The sequence below is a fragment of the Cynocephalus volans genome, chromosome 4, assembly GCF_027409185.1.
Source record: "Cynocephalus volans isolate mCynVol1 chromosome 4, mCynVol1.pri, whole genome shotgun sequence".
Classification (NCBI taxonomy): domain Eukaryota; kingdom Metazoa; phylum Chordata; class Mammalia; order Dermoptera; family Cynocephalidae; genus Cynocephalus; species Cynocephalus volans.
The window spans coordinates 19,340,587-19,367,186 of NC_084463.1; the positions used below are offsets into that span (position 1 = coordinate 19,340,587).

At 45.1% G+C, this 26,600-nt stretch overlaps 1 protein-coding gene across 1 annotated transcript; it reads right to left on the minus strand.

Annotated features, from left to right (window-relative positions):
* Nucleotides 1–5,243: 5,243 nt before the first annotated feature.
* On the minus strand, nt 5,244–25,679 carry SCN3B (sodium voltage-gated channel beta subunit 3). The gene is made up of 6 exons (XM_063093909.1): nt 25,625–25,679; nt 17,864–18,027; nt 14,519–14,744; nt 10,828–10,966; nt 6,870–6,950; nt 5,244–6,527 (listed from the first exon to the last, which is right to left on the minus strand). Exons 1-5 carry the CDS (start codon nt 25,677–25,679, stop codon nt 6,887–6,889), a joined length of 648 nt encoding a protein of 215 aa, XP_062949979.1. The 3' UTR covers nt 5,244–6,527; nt 6,870–6,886.
* Nucleotides 25,680–26,600: the final 921 nt, after the last annotated feature.

Here is a 26,600-nt window from a genome sequence, read left to right on the forward strand (position 1 = left end):
TTCCTCTAAGCTAGAAGGAGGAAGACAATAGCAAGAAGAGCACCATCTCGGATGGGGCTTATCTTCTATCTCTAGGTGCTGTGAAGCCTTTCATTTATCCATCCTTCCTCCTCGTGGCTAGAGGAAACAGTGGAGAGAAGCCATTTCTAGTGCTAGCACTTCTCTTTTGGCTTAACCAAAACCCTGTTGGGCTTTGGCTAAAATCCGTGGGTTGCCTTTGAGCAGTGACACCTAGAACCTGGGATTACAAGGAGTGGGGGGGACCAAGAGACTCAAGAGGAATGCTTTGCTAGAAGTGGCTTCTCTCCATGTCCCTGTTCCCCACCCAAGCTTGGACTGTACTTGCTACATTTGCAGGCAGCATCTCTAGGATGAGGTCTTGCAGAAAGGACTAGAGGAAGAATCTTTCTGGACTGTGAGTGGTCCCGGAAGAGTCCTTTCTGTGCCATACCATGCCACTTCTATCTACAGGGCCAAAGCCAGCCCTTCTCCCTGAGGTCACCCCAGGAGAAATGGCACACTTCTCCCTTCCCCGGGGGGCAGGGCTGTGGTCTCCCTCCCTATATCCCTGACCCACCTGCCCAGTCCAGTAGGAATCTCGAGGACTTCTCTTCCTGATCCTCCCCTCCCCTTCCCCTTGTCTCTAGGCTGTGGGACAATCATCCTTTTACCCCTTGACATCCTTGGCTCTCATCCCTCAACCTCCAGCAGGCTGGCCCCATTCCCCCTCCTCCTCTATGTTTTCTTCCAGAAGATGCATTTTGGGTCCGAGAGGAGCATTTTTTCTGGAAGGCCACCTTTTAACACCCCTGCTTTCCTGATGTGGAGCAGGAACTTGCACAGGGAGTAGAGAGCTCCCCTGCCCACCTCTCTGCCCAGCCTTGTTACCTCACTCCTGCTCCGGCCATGGCTGTGATGGGCCTAGCCAGCTCCCTGTTTTCATGTTCTGTGCAACAGCTCAGGAGTCTCGTGACTCAAGGTCCTCAGCAGGCCTGGGAGTCCGGATTGGAGCCTTGGCTGCTGGTGAGAAACACTTTGGCTGCCAAGAGGAGCTGGTGCCAGATGATCTCCCCAATGTGAAGGCTTAAAGAACAATGTCATCTCTGCCCCTTGGCCCTCGTCGGTTCTCTCAACACAGTCAGACGTTGCAAAAGCAGAATGGCTTCCAGGCAAGACAGCTGGCTGTCTGGGGTGTTGGCCCTGGGCTTGGGTACCACATGCTGGGATTGTAAAGCAACAGCAGCCATTTTGCCAACAGTAGCGTGTGGCTCCCACACTCCCCTACCCTGCACTCTAAGGCCAGACCACTCTCTGCATGGACCAGACCATCTTCCCAAACCCATGGTGCTTTTCCCCCCACACAACCTAGACTCCAAGGTGGGGAGGGATGGATCAGAGGCCATAGTGGCCCCTGGATAATCTTGACATGGGATGGAGTGGGGTGAGGGAGAGTGACCAGCCCCTACACCTGCACTGGGCCGTAAATGGGAAAGAACACGGGTTGCTTGCAGTGAGTTGTCTGGCCATCTGTATTTGGATCTGTAACTGTACTTTGCCTGGCGCTGTGCGCAAGGTCTGAAAACTTACTGCTAGTACCTAGAAACATACAAGGCTACCCAGCCAAATCTTAATGTAAAGTAGCTAGAGCCATGGAAGTACAGTGTGAATTAAAAAAAAAAGTATTGAATTACAAATAATAACTGGTGTGTGTGTTTATTGCTTAATGCATCAGTGCTCATCATCCCAGATATTCTTGGTCTTCCCAGATATGCCCACGGCAAGTCCTGAAGGCGTGTGTGTGTGTAGGCACACTGTGCACATGCACAGAGACATCCACCTTCCACCTTCTTAGGAGGGAGGCAGCCACGTCAGGTGGAATGGATGAGAAGTTTTGGAATCAGACGTGAATACAAACTGCAGCATCACTTTTTACCAGCCATGTGACCATGGGCTCATCCAACACTCCAAACTTCAGTGTTTTACAGACAGTATTAAAAAAATAAGCACTCACATGTATTTCTTAGTACGGAGCTGGTATTCTACAAAGATGATTTTTAATCTCATTAATCAGTACTGCTGGTATAAGAGATTGTGGTGGACTGTGGATTCCAGTGACAGTTTCTTGTGAACTTTTCCCTTCTCAGGCCTTGGCACTTGAAGGAAGATGGACATTGGCAGACAGCTTTGCTTTCTGCCTTATGTTGCCTGAACTGGGAGAGCTGAGAGCCCGTTTGGCCCCTGTCCACATTCAGTCTTCCTTGAGGTTAGCTCCTCACCACCTGGTTAGGAAACTTGTTTGACACCAGGCAAGAACACAAGTGGCTCTTGTATTCCTTCATAACTGGGTGGAGGAGGAGAGGGGAGGTGAGATCACATATTTAGCATGTGTTTCATTCTAGACTATTGTGTTTTTTATTCTGTGGACAAAGGTCCACTCACTCTGTGCAGGAATTGGTGCATGCTGGGGGCAGGTGAACGTGTATCCATGTAGCAGACACATGGTAAGGAGAGCAAAACCAGAGGAAGCAGTTTTTAGAGACACTTTATTGACTTGAACAGGGAGTCTCCTGCAAAACACTACATACAGGCATTAGGTTGTCGAGGGCTTGGGTGGTCAGGAACAACATTTCTAGAGTTCAGAAAAAGATTGGCTGTGGGAAATCAAGAAAAAGCAATATGAAGGTGACAGTGTGGAAAAGGTTACATTTGTTGCAAGACCGTAAGAGTTTGCTAATTGTGTTCAATGGTGTTTCACAAACCTCCAAGCTCTTGTCTTTCAGCAGCCCCCCACCCCATCATACACCCTGCCCGTCAGATGCAGCGCTTGCCAAGAGGGGCGCAGGGAGTATGGAGACCGTTGTTGGCTCTGAGCTTTAGCCGGCCTGTGATAGAGGCTGAGTCTGTAATTCAGACTTGCTTGGAGAGGCTTACCTACTGGGTCCTACTGTAAACTCAGGTAAGGGGGAAGAAGTGAACTGAACTACACAGGAGCTACCTACCAAGTTAGATTTCAGAGATTAAATAAGCCTCGGATGATGCTATTTTTCAATCCTAAGACTGCGGAGCACACTGAGGGTCTAGCCTAGTGCTGGAACATGGTTACTGAATGAATGGATGACTGGGTTGATGAGACACCAAACACTATTAGGATACATTTGCAGTGGCTAGGTGAATTCACCAAATTAGGGCTTTTTCATTTACAAAATGAGCTGAGAGGAAGGGTTGTTTTGTTTCGGGGTTTTTTTGTTTTTTATTTTTCACTTCCATGTTAAACTGGGAGGGGGGAACCAAGATCTATTTTGAAATGTCCAGCTCTTGCTACTCCTTCTTCCTGCAAAGATGCAATTACACAGCTATTTCCCTCTGATTTTTTCCCTCTGATGTGATATGCATTCACCAATTCTGAGAAGGGTATATTTTCCTTTTCGATCTAGTAGTTTTGGGGAGACGGGAGGGAGCTACTATCTGTTTTATTGCTCTACACATTTCCCAGCATATTTCTGCTTTGAAAAATTCCTTTCCTAATAAAATCTCTAGTTTAACATCTAACAGAAACCAGAAACTGAGAGAAGAAAGTCTGGGTGTGTGGATGTTTGGGGATGGAGAAACTACCGGATAATGCTATTAAACAGACTGAAAATAAAAGTTGGGGTAGGGACAGGCACTGACTGCCCAAGTTGTTCCATGCAGGGGTTGGGGCTTTGATACAGGACTGAGCTGACAGTACAGGTCAATAGGGCAAGGTGCTTTCAGGGCCAACCGATTTGAGCAGTCAAGTTCATGGTGGTAAGAAGGGAAAATCAGACCCAGCCTAGCTAGGCCTTCAGTGAATTGTGTTATTGAGGATTAGTCCTGGGAAATATCCAGCACCAAGATAACAGGTGGGGTTTCTAAAGTGATAATAGCCCTTGAGAACTTTTCTGAGCCCTTTAATAAGCAACAGCATGCCAGATAAAACTTCCAGAGCAATACACATTTAGTCTGGGTCTTTTGTAGGAATATGGAGAAAAACAGAGAGGTGGGTGAAGATTTGAAGTAGGCTGGTGATCACAGTACCTTGTAGATTTATAGACATGATCAAGTCTCCCAGGAAGGAGTTTAATTGCAATTCAGGAGAAATAATGATGTACAAATCAACTAGAAAGAGAACTGAAGTAGGACTCTCAAAGCGTATTTCTAGCATCCACCGAGAAGCGAAGTGGTAGAGAAGCAGGAGAGTGGGACTGGGAGTGAGAAAAGAGGGTGAACGTCAGGATCAGAGAGGGAGAGATTAGATGGAAGTTAAAATAATAAGAAAAGAAAGGAAGCAGCTGTGATCTAAATGGAAAGACAACTGGGATAGGAGTCAAGACCTGGATCCTCACTTTCTAATAACCAGCTAAGTGACCTTATGATTGAAAAAAGCACTTTGAGAACCTCAGTTTCTTCATTTGTAACATAAATATTAAAAACATCCACCTCACAGGACCAGATGTGGAGAAGAAATAACATCATTGAAGTGGAAATACTTTGTAAACTCTAAGCTCCAATGAAATTATCAAGTATGAGGAGAGTTGAGAAGGTGGAAAAAGGAAGAGAGCAGAGATGACAACTTGTAAAGGATAAATAAATAATAGGTACCATTCAGCTAAATTAAAAATCACTCAGGAAACATCTGAGTTTGGGTTCTTCACAAGGAAAGAAAAAGAGAACATGGCAGTTGTGCATACAACTTGATCACAAGTGAGGGACACAGCCCACTGGGACACGAGGAAAGTGGGCTGGTGGTAAGTAGCTTGCTAGCCCCGGCAGCAACCAGCCACATCATGTGGAAAACCTAGCAACGAATCAGACCTATTTCCTAAACTGGAAAGTAAGAAATATTCTGTTCCCTATTTCAGAGGGCTTATGTGGGAAATTGCCAATAAGAAGTGTCTTGGATTTATTTATTGCAAATATTTTCTTCAGTAAAATTGAACTCCTTACTAGGTGTTAAGGGTCTTATTTCAAGTACTTCCCCAGGGATGGAAGAGATGACAACAAGAGCTTGTCAGATGAAGCCCAAAGCCGGTGGAGTATGATCTTTCCCTATAAATTCTCCCAGGTCAGAGGGACATCTCTCCTCAATTCCCACTTTCATTTTCTTACATCCCGGGAAGCATCCTTCCCCTCTTGTCACCAGGTGCTGAAGGATAACACACTTTGACCAGTCACTCAATTAAAATGAAATATGAGCTATTCGCTAAAATTTTTTTCCACTGTTTCTCTGCTCTGTCAAAATCTAGGAAATAAACCCTGACCATTATGGACTGATAGGTGAGGTATTTGGAAACAGTCTTCCTATCCCTGCCTATCATGCATCTCAGGCCAAAATGCATTTTGCTTAGTTTAGATATCATTCTCAGATGCAATCTCCTTCTGGGGGGACATTTCAGATTCACAAATCTACACCAAGGAAATTCTTCAAGCCTACCTCCTGTCCTTCTCTTTTGGCCAGTTTCTAGTTACCTACATCCATTGGTGTTAAGCTCAGCTGGGCAATCCACCCCTGTCTATGCTTGTGAAAGAGGGACGGCCATCGCCAAGCTCAATGTCAAAGTCTTATCAAAAACAAAATTATCCATCCCGGGAAGTGTAAACTGGGCAGCACCTAAGGCTTATCTCTGCTCCAGTTTATCGTCATAAGTCTGTTACTCAGTTGAGCCCTGTGTGAGTCTCAGTTGCCTCCTGTAGAATGAGGAATAATACTGATCCAGAGAAATTTTGAGAGGAAGAACTTAGGAATTTCAGTCCCAATGCTCAGGTGGTATGCTCTCCAGGGAGGGCACACATACATTATCCCAACAGGATCAGGAGCATGTTGCATGACTTTTAAGAACTTAAATTACCATTGGTCTTTTCCAAGTCTATCCTTGGCTTCTTGGAAAGACTGAGTCCAATCCAGGCTTTACAGACCTATCGGGATCTAGCCCTGGAGCACTAAGCTTCAGAGAGCATTTTAGTCCATGCTTAAGGATCTTTTTATCACTGGAGAACTTAGAGAGGTATGCTTCACTCTGATGCTCTCGCTAAGAGGGCCACAAACTTGGAAAAACTGACTTCACAGAATCCAAGTTCATGACACTTTTTCTTTCACCTGAACTAATCACTCCAGCTTCCTTCCATTAAGACATTCATTCTCTTGCAGCAATGGAGAATGAACCAGTTCCGGCCAGTTAGGGGCAGAGGGAAGTGCTACCTCCAGCACTCGTACAGAGTCATTTGGGGCACAGGAGAGAAATCCAGTTGGCATGGGAGCTGCTTGCTCAAAAGCTAGGACAGAGTGAGGTTGAGTCCATGTAGAAACGTTGGCTTCTCGGTTCTGGCAAGGTCTTAGGGTGTGGAGAAGTCTGATGAAGTTGGGAGGTTGCTCAGAGGTGGGTGGGTGTATGGATGAACGAATAGAAGGATGGATTCATGAAGGGATGCGATGGAGTCCCTGGGGCACCCTCCTGAAGCTGTTGACATCACTGAACCTGGGATATCCAGTCCCTCAGTGTTCAGGCCACCTACCAATGATAAAACAACTTACTGAGAACTTCCAGCCCTGCCCAAAGACTCTGACCAAAGGAGGGAGTGGGAGAATTCCTATGCCATCGTAAACCATGGGCAAGGAGTTCAGGCTGCCCCAACACTCGGATCAAAGCAATTCACCATCAGAAGTCTTGACATCATACCAAGCTTTGTGACTTGGGCATCAACTTAGCAAAGTATCCTGAGAATGGGGATCCTGGGCAGGGTACAAATTGATCTAAGGGCTCCAATTTAGTCACTTCATTTGTGGGTGACAAAGTCACTTGTACCATCTGCCATCCATCTCCACCTTCCCTTCCCAAGTCCCCGTACATCACCTCAGGTCACACCACTTCTACTCCTCCACTGGCACCGCAGAGTTCTCTTTGTTCTCTGATGGGATGGCAAGGTAGTCAGACCTACCAGAGGACATGGGGGGAAGAGAATCAGTGCTTCCATACCCGGTGATGGGGACACAGGACAGGGGAAGAGCAGGGCACAGGAACAGGATGCCTACAGAACAGTTCTGCATTTCCTTCTGGCTGTGTTTCCCTAGTGAAAACCAGATGGCCCTTTCAGCAGATTAGAACACTGTCCCGCCCCACCCCCGCTCCTAAGTGTATGAGTCTCCTCATGTGTCCACATTGTCTTCAGGACTTGGTATTGTTAGATGAAAATGATGGCCAAATGGATGGGTGTGAATCTATATTTTATACTTGCCTTTATTTTCATGTCCCTGATTATTGGTGAAGTTGAGCATCTTTTCATATGTTGACAGGGTATTTGGTTTTCTACTTCTGTAATTTGTTCATTTGCTTTGCGAGTTTTTCTTCTGAGATATTTATCTTTTTCTCATTGATTTTTCTTTGTCTTAAAAATTTTCATGTCTTAAAAATTTCTCCCAGTCTGTTGTTTGTTTATAAACTTTGCTATGGATTCTTATAATAAACAATTGATTTTTGCATATAATTTAATCAAAATGATCATTTTTCCTCCGATTTGTGCCTTTTGTATTTCATTTAAGAAATCTTTTCTATTGCAAGATAATAAAGATGTTCTCTTATATTCCCTTAATAGAATTTTCAGCTTTTACATTTTACTTTGTCTTTAAGTCCACTCACAATTTATTTTTGTCTAGAGTAAGAGATGGGGTTTAATTTTATTTTTTTATTTATTTTTTATTCTAATTTTATTTTTTTTCTATATGGATAAGGAATTTCCCTACACTTACTGAACAGTTTATCCTTCCTTCAATTATTGTAATGCCATCTCTGTCACATATTAGGGTTTTATATTTGCATTAAACTGGGAGCTTTCTGTTTTGTCCCTTTTGTATACTACGTCAGTATTACAAACTCTTTACTCTGACAGCTCTGTGAAATCTTCCCCTCTGATAAGACAAGTCCTACCAGCCACCTCTTCCTAACTTACTGTTCATTTTTTGAAATTGTTTAGACCAGGGATCAGCATGCTATGGCCCACAAGCTAAGAATTACTGTTACTTGTTTAAAGGGTTGTTAAAAAAACAAAGAAAACAAAAGAATGATATGTGACAGAGACCCTATCTAGGCTGTAAAGCTTAAAATATTTCCAATCTGGCTGACCCTTGGTTTAGACTGTTTTTGACCCTTTGGCCTTCTATGTAACTTTTAGATAAGCTTAAAAGTTCTTTTAAAAATTTAGTGGGTATTTTTGATTGGAAACTTATTGAATTTGAAGATTAATTTAAGAGAGAATTATTTACAATAGTGAGGTTTTATTCTCCATCTATTTATGTCTTTTCTTAAGTTTTTCAGTAATGTTTTATAATTGTCTCCTTAAAGGTCTTGTCAGATTTATTCCAATGTACTAGAGAATACTCATATTTGTTGCTCTTGTAATTTAAATTTTTTAATGTTTTAAATATTTAAATGTATCTCTAAATTTGTTGCTGGAATATAGGTGACTTTCATATTTTGATATGTAGCAACAACCTTGTGGAATTTTTACATTCTGATTTGTAGCAACAACCTTATTTGTAGCAATAACTAGTTCTAATAGTTTGTTTATAAATTCTCTTGGATATTCTATGTAAACAATTATATTATCGGTGTGAATGGTCATTTAGTTTCTTCCTTTCTAATTCTTATCCTTTTTTGTGTGTGTTTACTTAATATACCTCCTGGATTGCCAAAATAATATTGAATTAGAGGCAGGGAGAGGTGGTATCCTTGACCTGTTTCTAATATCATAGTCATTTTTTCTAAAGTTTCAACGCACAGGTGGTATTTGCTAGAGACCATATGAGTAGCTGCCATTTATCAGTTTTACAGGTGGCTGGTGGTTAGGTGTAGATTTATTTGTATTTATGTTGCTCGGGACATACTGTGCATCTTGAATCTGCAGAGTCATCCTTTCCTTAGCCACGCTCTGAAAACTGTCTCTTCTCTATTCTCTCTGCTCTATGCTAATGGACCTCTACTTTTTTTCCTTCTTGTTTCTTGATTATTTTTCATCATTTTCTGTCTCTGTGCTTCATTCTGTATCACTTCCTCATATTTATTTTTGGGTTACCAGCATCTAATCTTCTGTTGAACCAATCATTGAGTTTTAAATTTTATTGATTATGTTTTCCATTTCCAGGATTTTGGTGTGGTTTTTTGTTTGTTTGTTTGTTTGTTTGTTTGTTTTTTTCCTTTCTGTTCAGATCTGCCCATCCTTTTTCTTAGCAACTTACTCTATTCTTATGCTTTTGGCTCTTTCTTTTATTGCTTTAATGATTTTAAACAAGCCTATTTTATATACTTTAGCAGGCCCTTCTTGTGTCTGAAGCTGCTGGGATTTAATCCTGCCACTTGTTACTTCTCTTGCTCACGCTGGATTGTTTTCTGCTGTGTATTTCAGTTTTGGATTGGATCATGAAATCAGATCCAGCAGTGCATTATCTGGGGAATCCTGCTAGGCCTTGGCTGAGAGTGGGTCTCTTCAGAGTGGTTTTTCATTTCCTCATGGTTATCACTGGCAGGAGACTAATTTTTTATTGAATTTCTCAGCTTAGAGGTTCCTAGATCCTATGGGTAGTTTAAATTTAAATCCCAAACATTCAGAGCAGGCTTGTGGTTACTAATTCTCAAGAACCTTTCATTTTCCTACTTGGAATCAGGCCAAGATGGTCAAGTTTCCTTGACTTTTCCCTGGGCTGGTGGGCTGATTATTTCCTGGTCTACCTTTTGTGTGAATTGTAGCCTCCTGAGGATCCTGCCTCTGCTGGGGAGCAGTTCCAACTCTGTTTCTTATGCAGACCCAACTGCAGGTACTTCCTGTCCAAGCACTAAAATCCAAGCACCTAAATCAACAGGAATTACAACCTCCCTCAGCATCTTTCTATCTTTACATCTAGTTAGTTGTAATTTTTTTACTTCCTCAAGATCATAGATATCATGCCAAATGATGCATGCTTTGTTTTATCAAACATTTCTAGGTAATAATAGCCTAGGGCTTTTAGGTTATTGCCGCAGCAATGTTGCTAGAAATATGCGTTTTCTTTCTTTCTTTTTTTCTATCTTTCCTTTCCCCAAATAACAGGCCAGCATGGTCTCTCAGACCCTTGTGGCTACTAATTTTCAAGAATCTTTTATTTTTCTACTTGGAGTCAGACCAAGATGGTTAAGTTTCTTTGGCTTTCCTTGCTCTTACAGACTCAATAATTTCTCATATGTGCTCACACTTGAGTGACTAGGGACTTGGTGAAAATGACCAAGGTACAGGCTGGACATTAGAAGATTAGAGCCCTTACTCTGAGTATTGGAGTTCCTTAGCTATAAAGGGCAGTGCCCAAGTGGTGTGATGAGCTCCACGGTGTAGAGGAAACAGCTGAATATGAGAGAAAGAGCATGGACATTAAGAACAGAGCAGAGTTCCAGGACCAGCCTCTCCTCTCACTCTCTGTGTGGCCTTGGCAAGCCACATTAACCTCTATGAGCCTGCTTTGGCATGTATAAAGTGGTTATAATAATACTAATTTCCTGGGGCATGGTGGCACCTGATGGTCTTTGCCTTAGTGGTTAAGTGTGCAGGCCAAGAGTCAGCAGGCCTGAATTCAAACCTTGTTTTGCCTCTTACAATGGCCTTATGCAAACTCCCCCAGACTCAGTGTTCTCATCTGTAAAATGGGTATAATAGTGATGCCTACCTTGTAGGTTGTTATGAGGAAGAAGGTGACAGATGTACTCATACCTAAATTGCTTAGCACCTCACCTGTGAGAGCAAGCATCCTGATGGTGCTAGCTATCATTACTTTAGCATCTTTGGACTTACGCATTTTCTTGGGCTGCCTCTTCAGCCTTTGAGACCTTTCTGTAGCAATATATCATCTCGATGAGTAGCCACAAGGTGAGGAAGACCAGGAGGATATACATCATGATTTCCGAGACCACAGAGGTGAAGTCTTCTCCAGCTGCAGGGAGGAGAATGAATCTCAGAATGTGCGCGTCCAACAAATCCAGCGCTATCACTGGGGTCATAGATATTTGAGGCCTATTTTTAAGTGTGGCTTTGATAAGCTCTGAGTCTAGAGGAACTCAAGAAGACTTCATATCCTCTGACTCTCCCGCCTGTCAGCTTTCTCACTGACTTTCATCAGCTGTTCTGGATATCGGATGAGGGAGGGTGATGGGTGGAAGAAGGAGGAGCAGAGCAGTGGAAGGAATCCGGGACATGGAGTGAGATGTATATAGAGTTGGGTCCTGATTTTGCTACTTACTGGTGTGTAAGTAGTTATTTTCCTTATTTGAGACTCAGTTTCTTAATCTGCAAAGTGAAGATAGTAATTTACACCAGTCAGGTTGCTGGGAATATTACATTACCTGATGTATTTAATAATACCTTGTGAGATTTAAAATTCTGCACAGATGTAAGGAACATGCTTTATCCCCAGGGAGAGAGCATCCGAAAATTCCCAGAGGGCCAGCAGTCAGCCCATCCAGTGATATGAGCATGTTCTCTACAAGTCTGGATTAGACTCAAAAACCTTTCAGATCATCCCAAATCCAAACAGAAATGAGCATCAGAAGATTCAGTGTATCAACCAGACTGTCCTCAGAGTGCTACTCCTGACACACAGATCAGATCCTGCCACTTCCCTGCTTAAAACCCTTCAGCATTCCATGCTGCCCTCAGGATAATGCCTACACTCTGCTAACATCCATGCAAAGCTTTCACAGTCCAGCCTTCTCACCTCACTCCCATTTGGTTGGCCAGCAGCACTTCTTACACACACTGTGGCATTCTAGAATATGTGGACATTTTTTCTTCCTCTTGCCTCTCCCCCACCCCACTGCTGCCTCTGTCTTGATATCCTCTTCTGCTTGTCAGGCTCCGATAAGTTCTCCTGGACTCCACCGAGGTCCCCTCCTTTGTGAAAGCTTCCTCAACTTCTCATACAGTTATTTACATCCTTCTCTGGCATTTAGCCATCCATCCATTACAACAGTTCCCAGGTTGTATTGTGATGTGTTTATCTCTTTTCTACTCACTGTGTGCTTACTGAGAACATATCTTATTTATTTCCTAGTTCTCAGCCTGCTGTCTTATCTTGGAATATTTGAAGTACTCAAGTATTTGTTGAATGAGTGAATATAAATAAGAATTGATCTTTGTTTCATGATCAACAAAAATGACAATTAAAACATGACAAATGTTCTGATATATGTACTCCTTCCTAGTGGGAAGGAGATTGCGGCCACCTTTCCCCTTCCCAGTTCCACCAGCAAACTAAATTCACAGTCTGCAATTATGCATGGGGCCCAAGCCATCCTCAAAGCCTTACTTGTTAAAAGTATAGTGTAGCCAGCCATGACCTTCAGCTCACAGAAGCATCCCAAGGGCTCCAGGATCCTTCCGGTTTCCTGCCGGGAGCTGGAGGCCATAGACGCAGCTTGAGGCATATGAGAACGCTGTACACCTCAAACGTCTCCTCATGGGCTTGACATACTATTTGTGATATGTTTAGTTTAAATCATGCTATCCCTTTAAATGCAGTAGCCCAGAAGTAGTAACGCTGGAAGCCGTCCTCGGTATTTTTAGTTACTTCTAAGTGAGAAGGCTTCAGATTTCGGTCCTACAGTCAGAAAGTGAAAGACTAAGCCAGGACAAATCCAACTTGAGCAAAGAGAACCAGGGAGATTCCCTAGGATCAGAGGCCCCTCTGTCTTCCAGAGTTCTGTTCTCTCAGCCACAAAATGAGGGGCCCCAGAACTGTACCCTCCATCACTCCGGGAGTCATTTCAACTTACACATGCCAGACCTCACCCCCACCTATGGAACCCCATCTGCAAGGGGGGTAAAGAGGCATCTCCATGTGGAAAAAGCCCCCTGGGGGGTTCTAATGCTTGCTCTTTGTCCAGAACCCCTGCATTAAATGACTTCCAAGCTTCCTTCCAGCCCCACCATCCACAAGGCTTGACGGCTCTGATAACAAACTTCTTTTTCCTTTTCTTACTGGAAGCTTGCTCAGGTGCCCGGCAGGAGGACTAGCTCCAGCTTTGTCACGCTTTCCTCCAGCTGCACGCTAGGGTCTATGGAGGCAAAAGCCCGGGAGAGCGGGAGGTGGGGACAGACAGGCACCTTCCTAGGGTCTGCCAGGCACCAGCCAACAGTTCCTGGTGGTGAACAGTCCAGGGCACCAGGCTGCTTTGCCCCAGGGAGAAGAGGCGTGAAAACAGAGGAGGATAATGGATCTTCTGAACACAAGGATACCTTAGAACATCTAATCCAAACCCTTCATTTTACACAAGAAGAGATGAGATCAGAGAGGGGAAGTGACTCATGAGGTCTTCATTCAGGTGGCATGAGAGTCCTTCTGCACTTCAGAATTGACGTACCTTCCATTTTAGTCATACTGTGTGAGCCGGTACATCTCTTTCTCCACTGTTCACTCAAGACTGAACAACCTTTGCTTCATTATTTTTTATCACAATGGCATGATTAAAAAAAAAAAAAAAAAAAAAAAAAAAAACCACTAGTAACCTGAAGGTTAGGATTCCTGAATCCTTTTCCTAGGAAGAGCCCAATCTTTAACTCGACCTCTTCTTTCATGCCCTACACCTTTGGTCTCACCATCCTTCTCTCTCAGGGCAGCAGTAATGCTAAGCACGTGCTGGAAACCGACTGACTGTCTGAGCAAGGCAGTAGGTCCACCCTGAAGATCCTGGACTCAGACTGCAACAGAAACGTGTGAGTTAGGTCACGGAAAGGACGTCCCACTCACCGACAAGGAACTGGCTGTGGGAGTCTGAAGATTTTAAACTGAAGACTAGAAAGCTATCAACTTGTCCCCTTCCCCTGGGTAAGAATGAATTTACATAACAAGAGATGCCACCTATGGGGAAGAGAATGTATGTATGATTACTGTGGAGAAAGACAAAAGGCAAAAAGACTGTCAAACGTCAGTTCAGAGTGGTTCTCAAAGCCTGACCCAGCAGCCTCGGCAGCATCGCCAGAGGATTTCCCAGACAACGCGAACTCTCAGGCTCCACCTACAGAATCAGGAAGTCTGGGTTTTAAAAAGCCCTGCAGGACATTTTGAGGCTTGCTGAATTTTGAGAACCACTGGATTAGAGGAATGCATTACCTAGACAGAAGGAGACAGGACTTCTAAATAACCTCATGACATTCCTCTGAGCTCACTGAGTCAGGGATTCAACACAGACCAGAGAAGGAGGTGAAATGGAATCAGTAGCTTTAAGCTTTGTGAAGGGACCAGTTGAGGTCATTCTACTATCATCTCCAAGCCTTGCTGCTTTGAGAAAAGGCACAGAAAGGTAAGCTGGTCGGGCATGTTGCAGGAAGCTGGCCACTATAGGAAGATAGGTCGATGGTGACATTTTTAGGTGTCACCACTCCAAATTCCAAATACCTGGGCTTTTGCACTCTTCAAGGGTCTCACATGTATGGAAATCTGTCCTCCACCCCAACCCCCAAAGATCAGCACCCTGTGCCTCAGCCTCACCCTCCTCGGTGACTCGGAGGGGGATCAGCCGTGTAGTCTTCACAAAGGGCCGATGTGCCTCAAACTCAAACTCCCGGGACACGTTGCAGGTGTAGAGACCAGAGTCATTCAGAGTGACGTTGAGCACAGTGATGGACACATCCTGCAGGTCCTTGCTCCCGTTCCACTGCAGGCGCCCCTGGAAGGGGCTCTCCACTTCCTGGTGGCCATTCCGATACTCGTAGATCTGCAGGTAGAGCAGCAGAAGATGGTAGGGTAGGAGAGCCAGGATGGGGACAGAATTGTGCATGGACAGGGAAGAGAGGGGGCAGTGTTGCCAGAGACCCGGGATGTGGGGGCGGATGAAGAGGCACAGAGGAGGGTGGGGAAGACAGCGAGACAGAAAGATGATTGGCGGAGACAGAACGATGATGGGCGGAGACAGAAAGACAATGGGCGGAGACAGAAAGATGATGGGTGGAGGCAGAAATGATGGGCGGAGACAGAAAGATGATGGGCGGAGACAGAAAGATGATGGGCGGAGACAGAAAGATGATGGGTGGAGACAGAAAGATGATGGGCGGAGACAGAAATGATGGGCGGAGACAGAAAGACGATGGGCGGAGATAGAAAGATGATGGGCGGAGACAGAAATGATGGGCGGAGACAGAAATGATGGGCGGAGGCAGAAATGATGGGTGGAGACAGAAATGATGGGCGGAGACAGAAAGATGATGGGCGGAGGCAGAAATGATGGGCGGAGACAGAAATGATGGGCGGAGGCAGAAATGATGGGCGGAGACAGAAAGATGATGGGCGGAGGCAGAAATGATGGGCGGAGACAGATGATGGGCGGAGGCAGAAATGATGGGCGGAGGCAGAAATGATGGGCGGAGGCAGAAATGATGGGCAGAGGCAGAAATGATGGGTGGAGACAGAAATGATGGGTGGAAACAGATGATGGGCAGAGACAACCATGGATGTGGTCAGGATAGGCAGAAAGGGGCAGGCAGGAGGAAGGTCGGCAGAAAAAAAGGGGTGGAAAGAGGGTGAAGCATGTGGGAGCCAGGAGGGGGAATTGAGAGAAAGGGAGGATTGGAAGGAGACAGAAGGAGAGAACAAGAGAAAGAGAAAGGTGTTGTGGCGCGGCCAGTGAGAGAAGAAGGTGGTGAGACCAGGAGAGGCAGTTTCATTGGTGATGAAGACACCTGCAACCCCTGCTCTCAACACTTGACTCTCTGAGCTGGTACCCATCGAGGGGCAGTGTGCAGTCTGGCCCAGGCCACAGGAAGGGGACCCGGGTGCTGACATGTGGCTGATGAGCAGAGAGCTGCCAACCGAGAGGTGCACGGCAGGTCTTCTGCTTTGGGCTGAATTTTCACTGGAATCTGGCCTCTTAAATTTTTTTTCTCAAACACTTCCACCCTCTAACATGACACCGTTTTCCCTCTAGGCTGTGCCGTGCATTCTAGTCTTCACTAGCTTCCTGTGGCTACTTTTAAAATTTAAATTATGGGCCGGCCCGTGGCTCACTCGGTAGAGTGCGGTGCTGATAACACCAAGGCCACGGGTTCGGATCCCATATACGGATGGCCAGTTCACTCACTGGCTGAGTGTGGTGCTGACAACACCAAGTCAAGGGTTAAGATCCCCTTACTGGTCATCTTTTAAAAAAAAAAAATAAATAAATAAAAATTTAAATTATTAGGAATTAAATAAAATGTAAAAATCAGTTCCTCAGTTGCACTAGCCACATTTTAAATGCTCGTAGCCACAGGTGGCCCGTGGAGACTAGAATGGATTGCACATTTTCAACATCACAAAAATTATTAGACAGCATTGCTCTGGATTTCCATCATGACTTTTTTTTTTTTTTTTTTTTGCTTGTTTCTTTTCTTCCTTCCGAGGCAACTTCTCCCCACTTTGAGCAGGCCTAGAAGCAGGTGAGGTGGCTGTGACATGACCAGGCCTGAAGCCCACAGGGGCCTTTACATCTGGCCATGACACCCCGTCTCCTGTCAGCTGGGGACCAGCCTCAGCTGCAGCCTCACAGATGTGTCACTGTCAAGCCTGAGGCTGGCTCTGGGAAGTCTCAGCTGATCCCAGACTTGGCACCTGGTGGGAGCCAACCCACATCAGAACGGCACATGAACCTAGAGTTAGAGACAAGTTCAGCTTTAGGAAAGCTAGATGGAAGAACAAGTGAAACTTATCCACTTCACCCTGCTGTTGTCTCCACTGAAGGTCTTTGTGGAGGAGAAAGAAACGTGGCCCCAGGAAGGTGAGGTGGTGCAGTAAGAGGGCCTTGTGTCTGCTGTCAGACCACCTGGCTCAAACCTAAGCTCTTACTAACTTAACTTCTTTGAGCCTTAATTTTCTTGTTTCTGCATATATATCTTTTCTCTAGAAAACATTTAACATAGTGCCTACCATATTCCAGGAACTATCTCAAATGCATTAAAAATTATAGCTCATCAGTCCGGGTAACGACCTTATATGGTAGCTATGTTTATATCCCCATTTCAAACACGAGGAGATTGGGGCACAGAAAGTCTGAGTAACATGTCCAAGGATACAGAGCTAATAAGTATAGAGTCAAGAATCAAACCCAGGTGACCTGGCTCCAGGGTCAGGGAAAGGGTAAATGATGGTCATCTCCCAGGTGGTATTCAAAATATATAACAGCCACTTCGGCACTGGCACCCACCAGCCAGAAATGATGTTGGCCGTGACACAGGAGCAGAGTCTGGAAGGCTCCCTGCTCTGCTAGGAGTGAATCCCTTAGTCTCTAGATCATGGGGAGGCCTGAGGGTTCCTAGTGGGGAGTATGGTGGTGGAGACCTAGCAGAGCAAGTGTCCAGTACAGAACTATCTGAACAGTTTACCTGCTGATGTGGCTGTACTGGGCAAACCAGCTGAATATCAGCCTTGGTTAACCCTGTCGTTCTTACTTCACTGGGATCCTGAGAGTTGAAGGAGCTAACCTGTGTTATTTCATATAATGATGCTTCCTGTTATTTCAATTTCTCTCCTAATTAAATCCTCCCAAAAGAATGGTTCAGAAGATGAAATGAAAACACCTGCAAAGTCCTACTAGGGTGCCTAATGCACAGTAGGCTTTAAATACAGTTCATCTCTTTCCCCTCCTTCCCATGCCTGTAACCAGGGTGCTTGCGGTTGGCCAAGTGCCCTCCCTGTCGCAGAAGCTGGGCTGAACTAAGGCTGTCAGTTATCTGCTGAGGAGCTGTCAGTGCTTGGAAGAGAAAAAGCCAGGGTTTGCTAGCTGGTCATGCCCAGACAGTCAGGAGCCAGGCACGCAACAGCAGAGGCAGCAGAAGAAAGGCCAGGGTCAGCAGTCAGACATACAAGGAAATCTCTGCCGCCCTCGGGCCTGTAGAACCACTCCACCACCGTGGTGGCCTCCACCTCTTCCCTCTTCATGCAGGAGATGCAGCGCAGCTTCATGGAGTTGCCCTGGACAGCCTCCGTCTCCGAGGGCACTTCCACACACACAGGGAAGCAGACGCTGGCTGGAGAGAGGATGGATGACAGGGAAGGAACAGCAGGGGGGAGGCAGCAGGGGAGGAGGCATTGGGGGACAGGGAGGGAAGGAGAGACAGAAGAGGAAGAATCATGAGACACACTTGAAAAAGGCCATGTACATGTGTCTACACCATCACCTGCGCTCCCCAAGTGTACACGCTCAGAACAGGTACAGAGTGACCTGGAGGAGACGTGGATGATCCAGACAGTGACTGACAGGCTTCCTCTGCAAGCTGTGGAGATGCAGCACAGTAATATTTGAGCCCTGCCCTCAAAGTCTTAGTGTCTAGGTGGGAGACAGGACATGCGCACATCCACCCATTGACCATCCATCCACCCTCATTCAACCAGCATTCACTGAAATCCACTCTATGCCAGATAGGATGCGAGACCTGACATACAAAGATGAATAGAACACTGACCACACCCTAAAGGCATTTCTAATCTAGCAGGGAACACATACTCCTAACTGTGATTAAACCAGACCACAGCAAGTGGCACGCTCGTGATGTGCTCTCTTCCCAGAGGAGGGGCAGTTACTTACACCTGCTTGGGCTGGGGAGAAAGGAAGAGAAGGACGGTGAGACATGAGGCTAGGAGAGTAGATAGGACCCCTGTCATGAACACCTCTGTGTGTCCCTCACAGTATGAGGTAGCAAATCTTTTAAAGCCATGGAGAGATGTAATTGTATCTGTATTTCATGAACACTGTGGAACGCTTGTGGGACACTTGCATGCCACGTGGAGGTTTGAACTTAACAGTTCCTGACCTTTGGAAATTTGAAGCCCATTTTAAAAAGGCAAGCATGTCAGACTGCAAATTCAGAGTGAGTCAAAAGTGGGACAAGGCTGTCAACAACACGAGTACAAATGTGGGCTGCACTAACAGATGCACAGTGTGCAGAGGAAGGAGGAGCAGCTCCTCTGCACTGTTCAGAACAAATCTGGACTATTCTGAGCAGTTCAGGATGTCACATTTGACAAAACGAAGTTGCTCGATGAGTGCATCCCCAGAGATGAATAAGATGGTGAAGGGCCCAGAGACAGTCTGGTGAGGACAAACGGGAGGGTTGGGGTGCTTGGCTGGGACACAGAACCTATCCATCTTCACTGTTTGAAGGTGAGCAGGTGTAAGAGAAATTTGATTCTGCCCAACTCCCAAAGTTGTAAGAAAAAAATATGTTTAGCACAATTTTAAAAAAAAGAATTTTCTCGTGTTGGAGCTGTTCACAAATGCAAAAAACTATTTGCTAAGAGAGTTTATACCTCATTGTTTGGAAGATTCAAAAGTAAGATGACCACTAAGGATTCTTGCATCAGCACTTCAAAGGCCCCTTCTGATGCGACCTTCTCAAGAATTAATGATAAACATAGAACCCATAAAAAAAAAAATGAAACAATACACATTGGAAAGTTTTATTTAGAGCTTAAGATGAGACTGACATAAACTAATTGTGAGTCAAAAAACCAAATATTCATAAGTACAATTTGTAGCAATATGCATACTAGTAATATTGATTTGATCAACATATGTCGACATTGAATCCTAAAAATATGTATAATCAATTATGATTCAATAAAAAAAATTAAATATTGTGTTTGATTGACTTAGAAGGCAATAGATTTCAGTTTTAAACATGGAGGTTAAAAACTAGTGGCACTATAATTAAAGTTTTTAAAAATCAAGGTAAAATAATTGGTTTCTATTTATTTATTTAACATATTGCATGATTTCATTTACATGATATTTCTAGAAAACATAAAACTATACATGTAGAGAAAGAAGATCAGTGGTTGCCTGATGTAGGAGTCTTTTGGGGAAGATGGAAATATTCTAAAATTGGATTGTGACATAGTCGGACAGCTACGCTGTTTAAGTTTACTACTATTTCAAGATCAAGTTCAAGTACTTCTTTTGTGAAAGGTGTGCCTTCCACCAACACCCTTTGCCATCCATCCCCTGCCACCTATCACGGAGCTACCGCTAGGTGTTTACGTGTTTCCTTCCCTAGGCCAAAATCAAGGCAAAAGTAGCCTTATTCTCTTATCAAACTATATACTTTAAATGGGTGATTTTTATGATCTATAATTATATTGCAATAAAGCTGTTCAAAAAAAAAGAAGAATGCTGGGAGAAGCACTCAGTAATAATTGGTTTTTAAACTGTCCAGCAGGTTGGGCCAGTCTTATCTGGCAGTGTGCAAGAGGCCCTTCTGCTACTGCAGATAGAGCATCACTTTATCAGAGAGAGGGTCCGCATTTAGGGAGAACTGATCAGAAACATCTTCAGCATGTGATGAGTTTGAAGTCTTGATTATAGAACTGATAAAAAAGAGGTAGTATGGTTCATGGAAAAGTTTGTGAGTGGGTGGGGATAGGGCAGCAGCAAGAACTCGGCGTGGTGTGGAATTTGGGGCACATTCATATTAGTGAGAGGTGGTAAAGTTAAGTTAGTTCAATGTTCATGATTTTGGAAGCAGAATAGGAAAAGTCCCAGGGGACATACAATTATAGGGGGACATACAATTATAGAAGCACATGAAGATGGTATTTGGCAACTGAAGGCTTAGGTTTGATCCACTGTTTAACCTCTCTGAGACTCAGTTTATCCATCAATGAAATGCTGAAAATAATATCTATATAGTAGATTTGTCATGAGAATTCTGTAAGTTAATCTATTGGATCAACTTATGTGAACATGCTTTATACAAATATCATTTATTAATGCTATTTTATCCTTCATTTATTTGACAAACCTATTGAGTGCCTACTGTGTGCCAGGCATTGTTCTTGGCACTGAGAACACAACAAAATAGAGCCATCCCTGCCATCATAGAGTCTACATTCCAGTGGGGGGAGAAGGGAAAAAAACAACATTAGATTGTAACAAGTGCTATGAGAAAAAAATAAAAAGAGCACAAGAGAGAGAGTGTGCAGGGTCATTAAAGTTGGCCCCACTGAGAAGGTAACATTGAACAGGTACTTAAGGAAAGATATGAGGGAATAAGCTATGGGAGCATGAAGGCATGCCACGCAAAGGAGATAGCAGCTCAAGGGCCCAAGGGTGCAAAGGTCCCAAAGGAGTGTGTTTGTTGCGTTCAGAAGGCAGCAAAGAGCTCCGTATTAGTCCGTTTCTGTTGCTTACAACAAAATACCTGAAAGTGGGTGATTTATAAAGAAAAACAAAATTTATTGCTTACAGTTTCTAAGCCTAGGAAGTCCGAAGTACATCTGGTGGTGGTGACAGTGACCCAAGGGGTCCCACACTGGAGACAGTGGAAGCAGAGACAGCAGAGAGAGAGATGGACTCTCCTCTTCTTTCAAAGCCCTCAGAACCACACCCCTGACCACCATTTTTAATTCATTCACTACCAAATGGTTCTATAATCTAATCACCTCTTCAAGGCTCCACCTTTCAATTACCATAGTAGGATTTCCCACCCTCTTAACAATCACAGTGGGGACCAAGTTTCTGATACATAAAACTTAGGGGACACAATTCAAGCTTTGGTGAGTTTGGGGGGGACATAATTCAATCCGCTACAAGCTCAATGTCAAAGTACAGTGAACAAAGTGAGAATGGAGGGGGATGAAGCAGGAGACCATGGCTAGGACTCTGGCTTTCGCTCAGAGAGACCTGGGGAGCACCCGAGGGCTCTGAGCAGAAGAACGACATGGCCTGATTTGTACAAAATCACACGATCTGACTGCTGTGTTGAGAACAAACAAGCGGTGAAGGTGGACAAGCCTGGCAGCAGAGAGAACAGTTAAGCGACTGAGGCAGTGAGCAGACTGGGAGACAATTTCACTTGGGTGAAGATGATAGTAGAGCTGTTGGGGTTTGAGAGGGAATAGTTTGTTGGATTAACGTCCTTGAATAGGTGACAGGTGATGTACTCTAGTGAACGAGTAGATGGAGCGGCACAGACAGGAACACGGCCAGTTCACCTACAGTTAAAGGAGGGCAGGTGGAACATACACAGTCAGGAGGGTGGATGTGCTATGGGAGCATGTGGAGTAGCCCCTCCCTTTTTCGAGTTGCCACTGAGGGGACAATAATCCAAAGTGTCATTAGAGAGAAAGCCCAACTGTGTCCCTTCTCCTGGCCAAAATCCAGTTCAAGGCATGAGAACTCTGCTCATGCAGTCCTGGATAGGACATTGCAAAATGGCAGATAAATGCTTTCCAATACTGGGATTACATGCAGTAGACCTCCCAGCTCCCACCTCTGTTTGCTCGCCCTTTGCAACATGACTTGCTGCTCCTTCATCAAGAGGTAAAGTCTGTTTCTTCACCTCTTAAGTCTCCAGCACTCTACTGCCTTTCTTTCTATGAAATCCTTTAGGTATCCAAGAAAAGATTGTACGTATGGCAGAAATTCAAGCCACATTGCTGACTATAAATTCCTGGAATAATGTTGGCCAAATTATTTGACCTTTCATCCCTCTTCAATTTCCATAGTAATAATGAAGAAACTTATGAGAAGGAAGAATAAGATGTATTAGTGATGACTATATTTGACTAAGTAGCATGAATCTATTATGAGGTGGGTAATAATGTATATTGAACCAACTCTTCTAATACCCCCAAATCTTTCTTTTGGGCATTGCCAAATTGCCCCTCCTGAGCTCTTTCTAGAATGCTTTCCTTTGTACTACGATAATGAAGGCTTTGATTAGAATGTAAATACTTTCCCAAAGAGGCTAATAAATAAAGTTATTTTTAGTATCCTGAAATGACTTGGTCTATCAGATTTGCCAGTCATTTAGCAAGGCCTTAATGAAATGGGCTGCAGGAAAGGGCTACCTGGGAAAGAGAGGAAAACATTTCCCCACACAGGGGGCACCTGAGAAGGTAGACCTGGAGAGGAAGAGCAGAGAAATCACTAGGAGCTAAAGGGTGGGTGAGGCCCTAGGAAAGGTGATGGTGTAGGAGAGGGTGAAAGGGGAGCTCAGAAGAGATATGGAATGACAGGTGCCACCTGAAAATTGTGCATAGCAGCATGTGTCCACAAAAGGTGTTACAAGGAGCACTGGAAGGCTGAAATCACAAGAGAAGTGTTCTCTAGCAAGTCCATTCCCACCCTGAGCTCATTTTCTCATCTCTAAACTGGAAATAACACTCCTTCTGCTGACTTACTCCATAGGATTGATATGGGGACCAAAAGAATTAATAGACTGAAAATTGCTTTGTAAACTGTGAGCACCAGACAAATGTAGATTTTTAAAAAACATATATATATTATTATATGCTTTAATAAAGAAAATAAAAAAACTTTTAAAATATATGTAGAAAGTAAATAGAGAAGACTCTCCATTCACATTGAGCATCATGTGAACAATCAACTTGGGAAAGGGAGAGCCATCTAAGATAAGTGCTTCCCAATATTGGGATTACATGCAAATAAAATGAAATTGCATTTGTGAAGCAACGCTCTTTCTCTTACATTTAACAACCAGGCATCCTGAACCACCCCTCTTTCCCTTCTGTGGCTTTTCAGTTTGGTGAGCTAATGTTCAGAAGCTGAGAATGAGCAAAGATGGGTGTAATGTGTGCATTTCTTCCAAAATTTTGGAGGGGTGGGAATGGGGTAGGGAAGACGGGCACTCTGCCAATTCTACCAATATCCTGTAAATATTTCCCTACCATTCAGTTGTGGAGCTGAAAGGGATATTAGGTATTATCTGTGCCAAATTCCAAACTTTACATATAAGGAACTAGATACTCTAAGGTTGTTGCACAGTAAGCTAATAGCAGAGCTAAGACTCCAACTCAGGCATCACAGGTCCTAGTTAAATAGGAATTCAGGCAGGGACCTTAAAAACTTAGATTAGCATGTATGTAAAAAACCTCTGCAGAATCTCATTCTTCTTTGCAACTTCAGCTTTGCCCACATTTTCTCTTATCCAGCCAGATTAGTCCAAATTTCCTAAGCCTCATATCTCTAGCCTTAGACTCCCTTCAGGAAATCTCAGCCTGAATCTTCAAGGCAGGTGAGATCATTGGCAACCTATTATGTCTGCTTCATCTCTAAGTCTGGTCTATTCTACTGGGGATGGGTGGTGGTGAGTCTGCCCTTGGGGCTGCCATTATTAGCCTGTCTCATCAGGCATTTTGTTCAACAGGAAGCATGGCTCTGCCTCTCTGGTCACATACAAAATCCAGATAATGCTGGCAGCTAGAGTCAGTCCTGGCATTTGGACAAAGTGATACGAAGGCAAAGAGGCAATTCCCATCAGTGTGTCTGCCACTGCACAGGCAGAACATTTCATGCCAACCATGGGAGCACAATCCACATGCCTACTTTCAAAAAGGCAGGTGAGGGGCTGGCCTATTAGCTCAGTTAGTTAGAGCGCAACCTTGTAATACTAAGGCCATGAGATCGGATCCCCATACTGGCCAACTGCCAAAAAAAAAAAAAAAAAAAATCAAAAAGGTAGGTGGGCAAAATTGTGTCCAATTATTTATAGGTTTTAGCATGGAGGAAGGTAGCTAAGATCACATAAAGCAATCTGTCAACTGAAGAGCACCTATACTTGACCTGAGGATCTATTCAAAGACACCGAGGCAGAGTTGCCCAGAACTACACACACACACACACACACACACACACACACGCACAAACATTACCACACCTTCACCCATCCATTCAGATGTTCATACTAACAGGCTCAGATACATACTAGTGCACACCCTCCGACACTTGAGACATACATAGACACACAGTAAAACACTGTCTCTACTGCATTCAGACATTATCATGTAGATGCTTAACTCCCTTTATACACATTCAGGCACCCCACTCCAAGCACATCTCTGACACCATTCTGCTCTGCCTTTCTGTTGCAAGTGTAGTACTCCTTTATTTGGAGGGGGGAGATCACCTCAGTCTCTCACAGCTGACAAGCAAGAGTCTTTTCATGTTTGACAGCAAAAAACCCAGCCCCCCAAATTCCAAAGCATCTCAACTCCACATGCTCATGTTAAAAAAAAAAAATGCATTTCCCAGTTCCTATTTATCAAATACATAGCAGCCAATGGCTGAAGCCTGTTTTCCTTTTATCCCTTATTAAAATTAAACAGATGGATCAACAATTAAAGTATTTTCACTCCCAAAATTCATGCATCCAGCATATATATACACATCTACGTGTTTATTAGTACCTATTATCTATTTAATATAAAGAAGCAAATTTGAAGACTCAGTAAGCTTTCCAGGGGTATTGATTCCTTGTAGAGAAATGAAATGTAACAGGCAAGGTTTTTGATAATGAAAGTGATTACATTCCCTTCCAGCAAAAGGAAAGGGAAAAGATACCTTGAAATTATCGGGAAACGGGAGGAGAGATGGAAGAACCACAGACGGAGACTGGGGGATAAAGCAGCAGGGAGGTGGGGGGGGGCGCCTTTCCAACCTCAAAATCCCAGCTCTCCTGGAACCCCTACGGATCTCCATGTCTTGTAGACATGCACAGAGGGAAGCCAACCAGAGCTCCTGTTTGTCACCAACGACATCCATCAGTGTTATTATTGTTAGCATTAGTACTGTTATCTGCATCCCGCATGGCAGGGTGCTGGACTTACCCCAGTAGATGAGCACCAGCGAAGCCAGGGGAAACAATCTGTTGAAGGCAGGCATCTTCTTCGGCGGCTGCTTCCGGGGCTACACAGAGATTCCCTCGGTCAAGGACTGCGCCCTCTCAGATTCTTTCGAGGAAACCCTTTGGGAGGAACTGCCCCAAGGGGGCGCCTTCCTGACTGAAGGGGGGGGCAAGCGCCCGTGTCTGGGGAAGCTCTGCGGGCTCTTGGGGCTGGGCGAGGGGTGTCGGCCCCACGCTACCCTAGCGGAGCCCCAATTCGAGGCAGTGGATCAGCTGCTCCTCGCTCTCTCCCCGGAGCCGGTTGCTGGGATCCGGCTCAGCACCACGGACAGAAGCTTCCCCGCCCACCCCGGAACTTCAAATTCCAGTCGCTTCCCTGCCTGTCTCCGGTTCGCGCCCAGGGCGAGCTCAGCAGCGAATGCAGCCGCGCGGCCGGCCCCAGGAGGCCGGGCTGTCGAAGAGGTCCAGGTCGCTTCAGCTCCCACCTCGCCTAGGTACAGCTACGCTCCGACCGGGATCCGCCCAGACCAGGGAACTCCGGCTTCATCCGCCGTGATCGGCTTCCCCGGCTGGGCGTGTCCCCAAACCCGAAGCCACCGGGGCTGCCCGTCTGGGCCACAGAATTCGTTCCACGTCGGTCCCGTCCACACCCGTCCTTGGCTCCTCGGGGAGGTCCGGAGGGGCCAGGAAGGAGACGGAAGCTCCCGCTCGGCCGGCGATCTCAGAGACGGGGGGCGGTAGAGAGGGTGAGCCCCTTTCCCGGAGCTCGGCCCGGATCGTGCGGGGCCCCGACCCTGGGTGGCAGGTGATCAGAGAGGCCCCTCTCCAGAACCCCCCGGCGTGCGTGCTCCGTCCGCCTTGACATGCGCAGGCGGCTCTCCGCCCCTACCGCCACCACGGACCCTCCCCCTTGTGCACACACTCCCCACCCCCAAACAGGCGTGCCCCTCCCAGGCCCA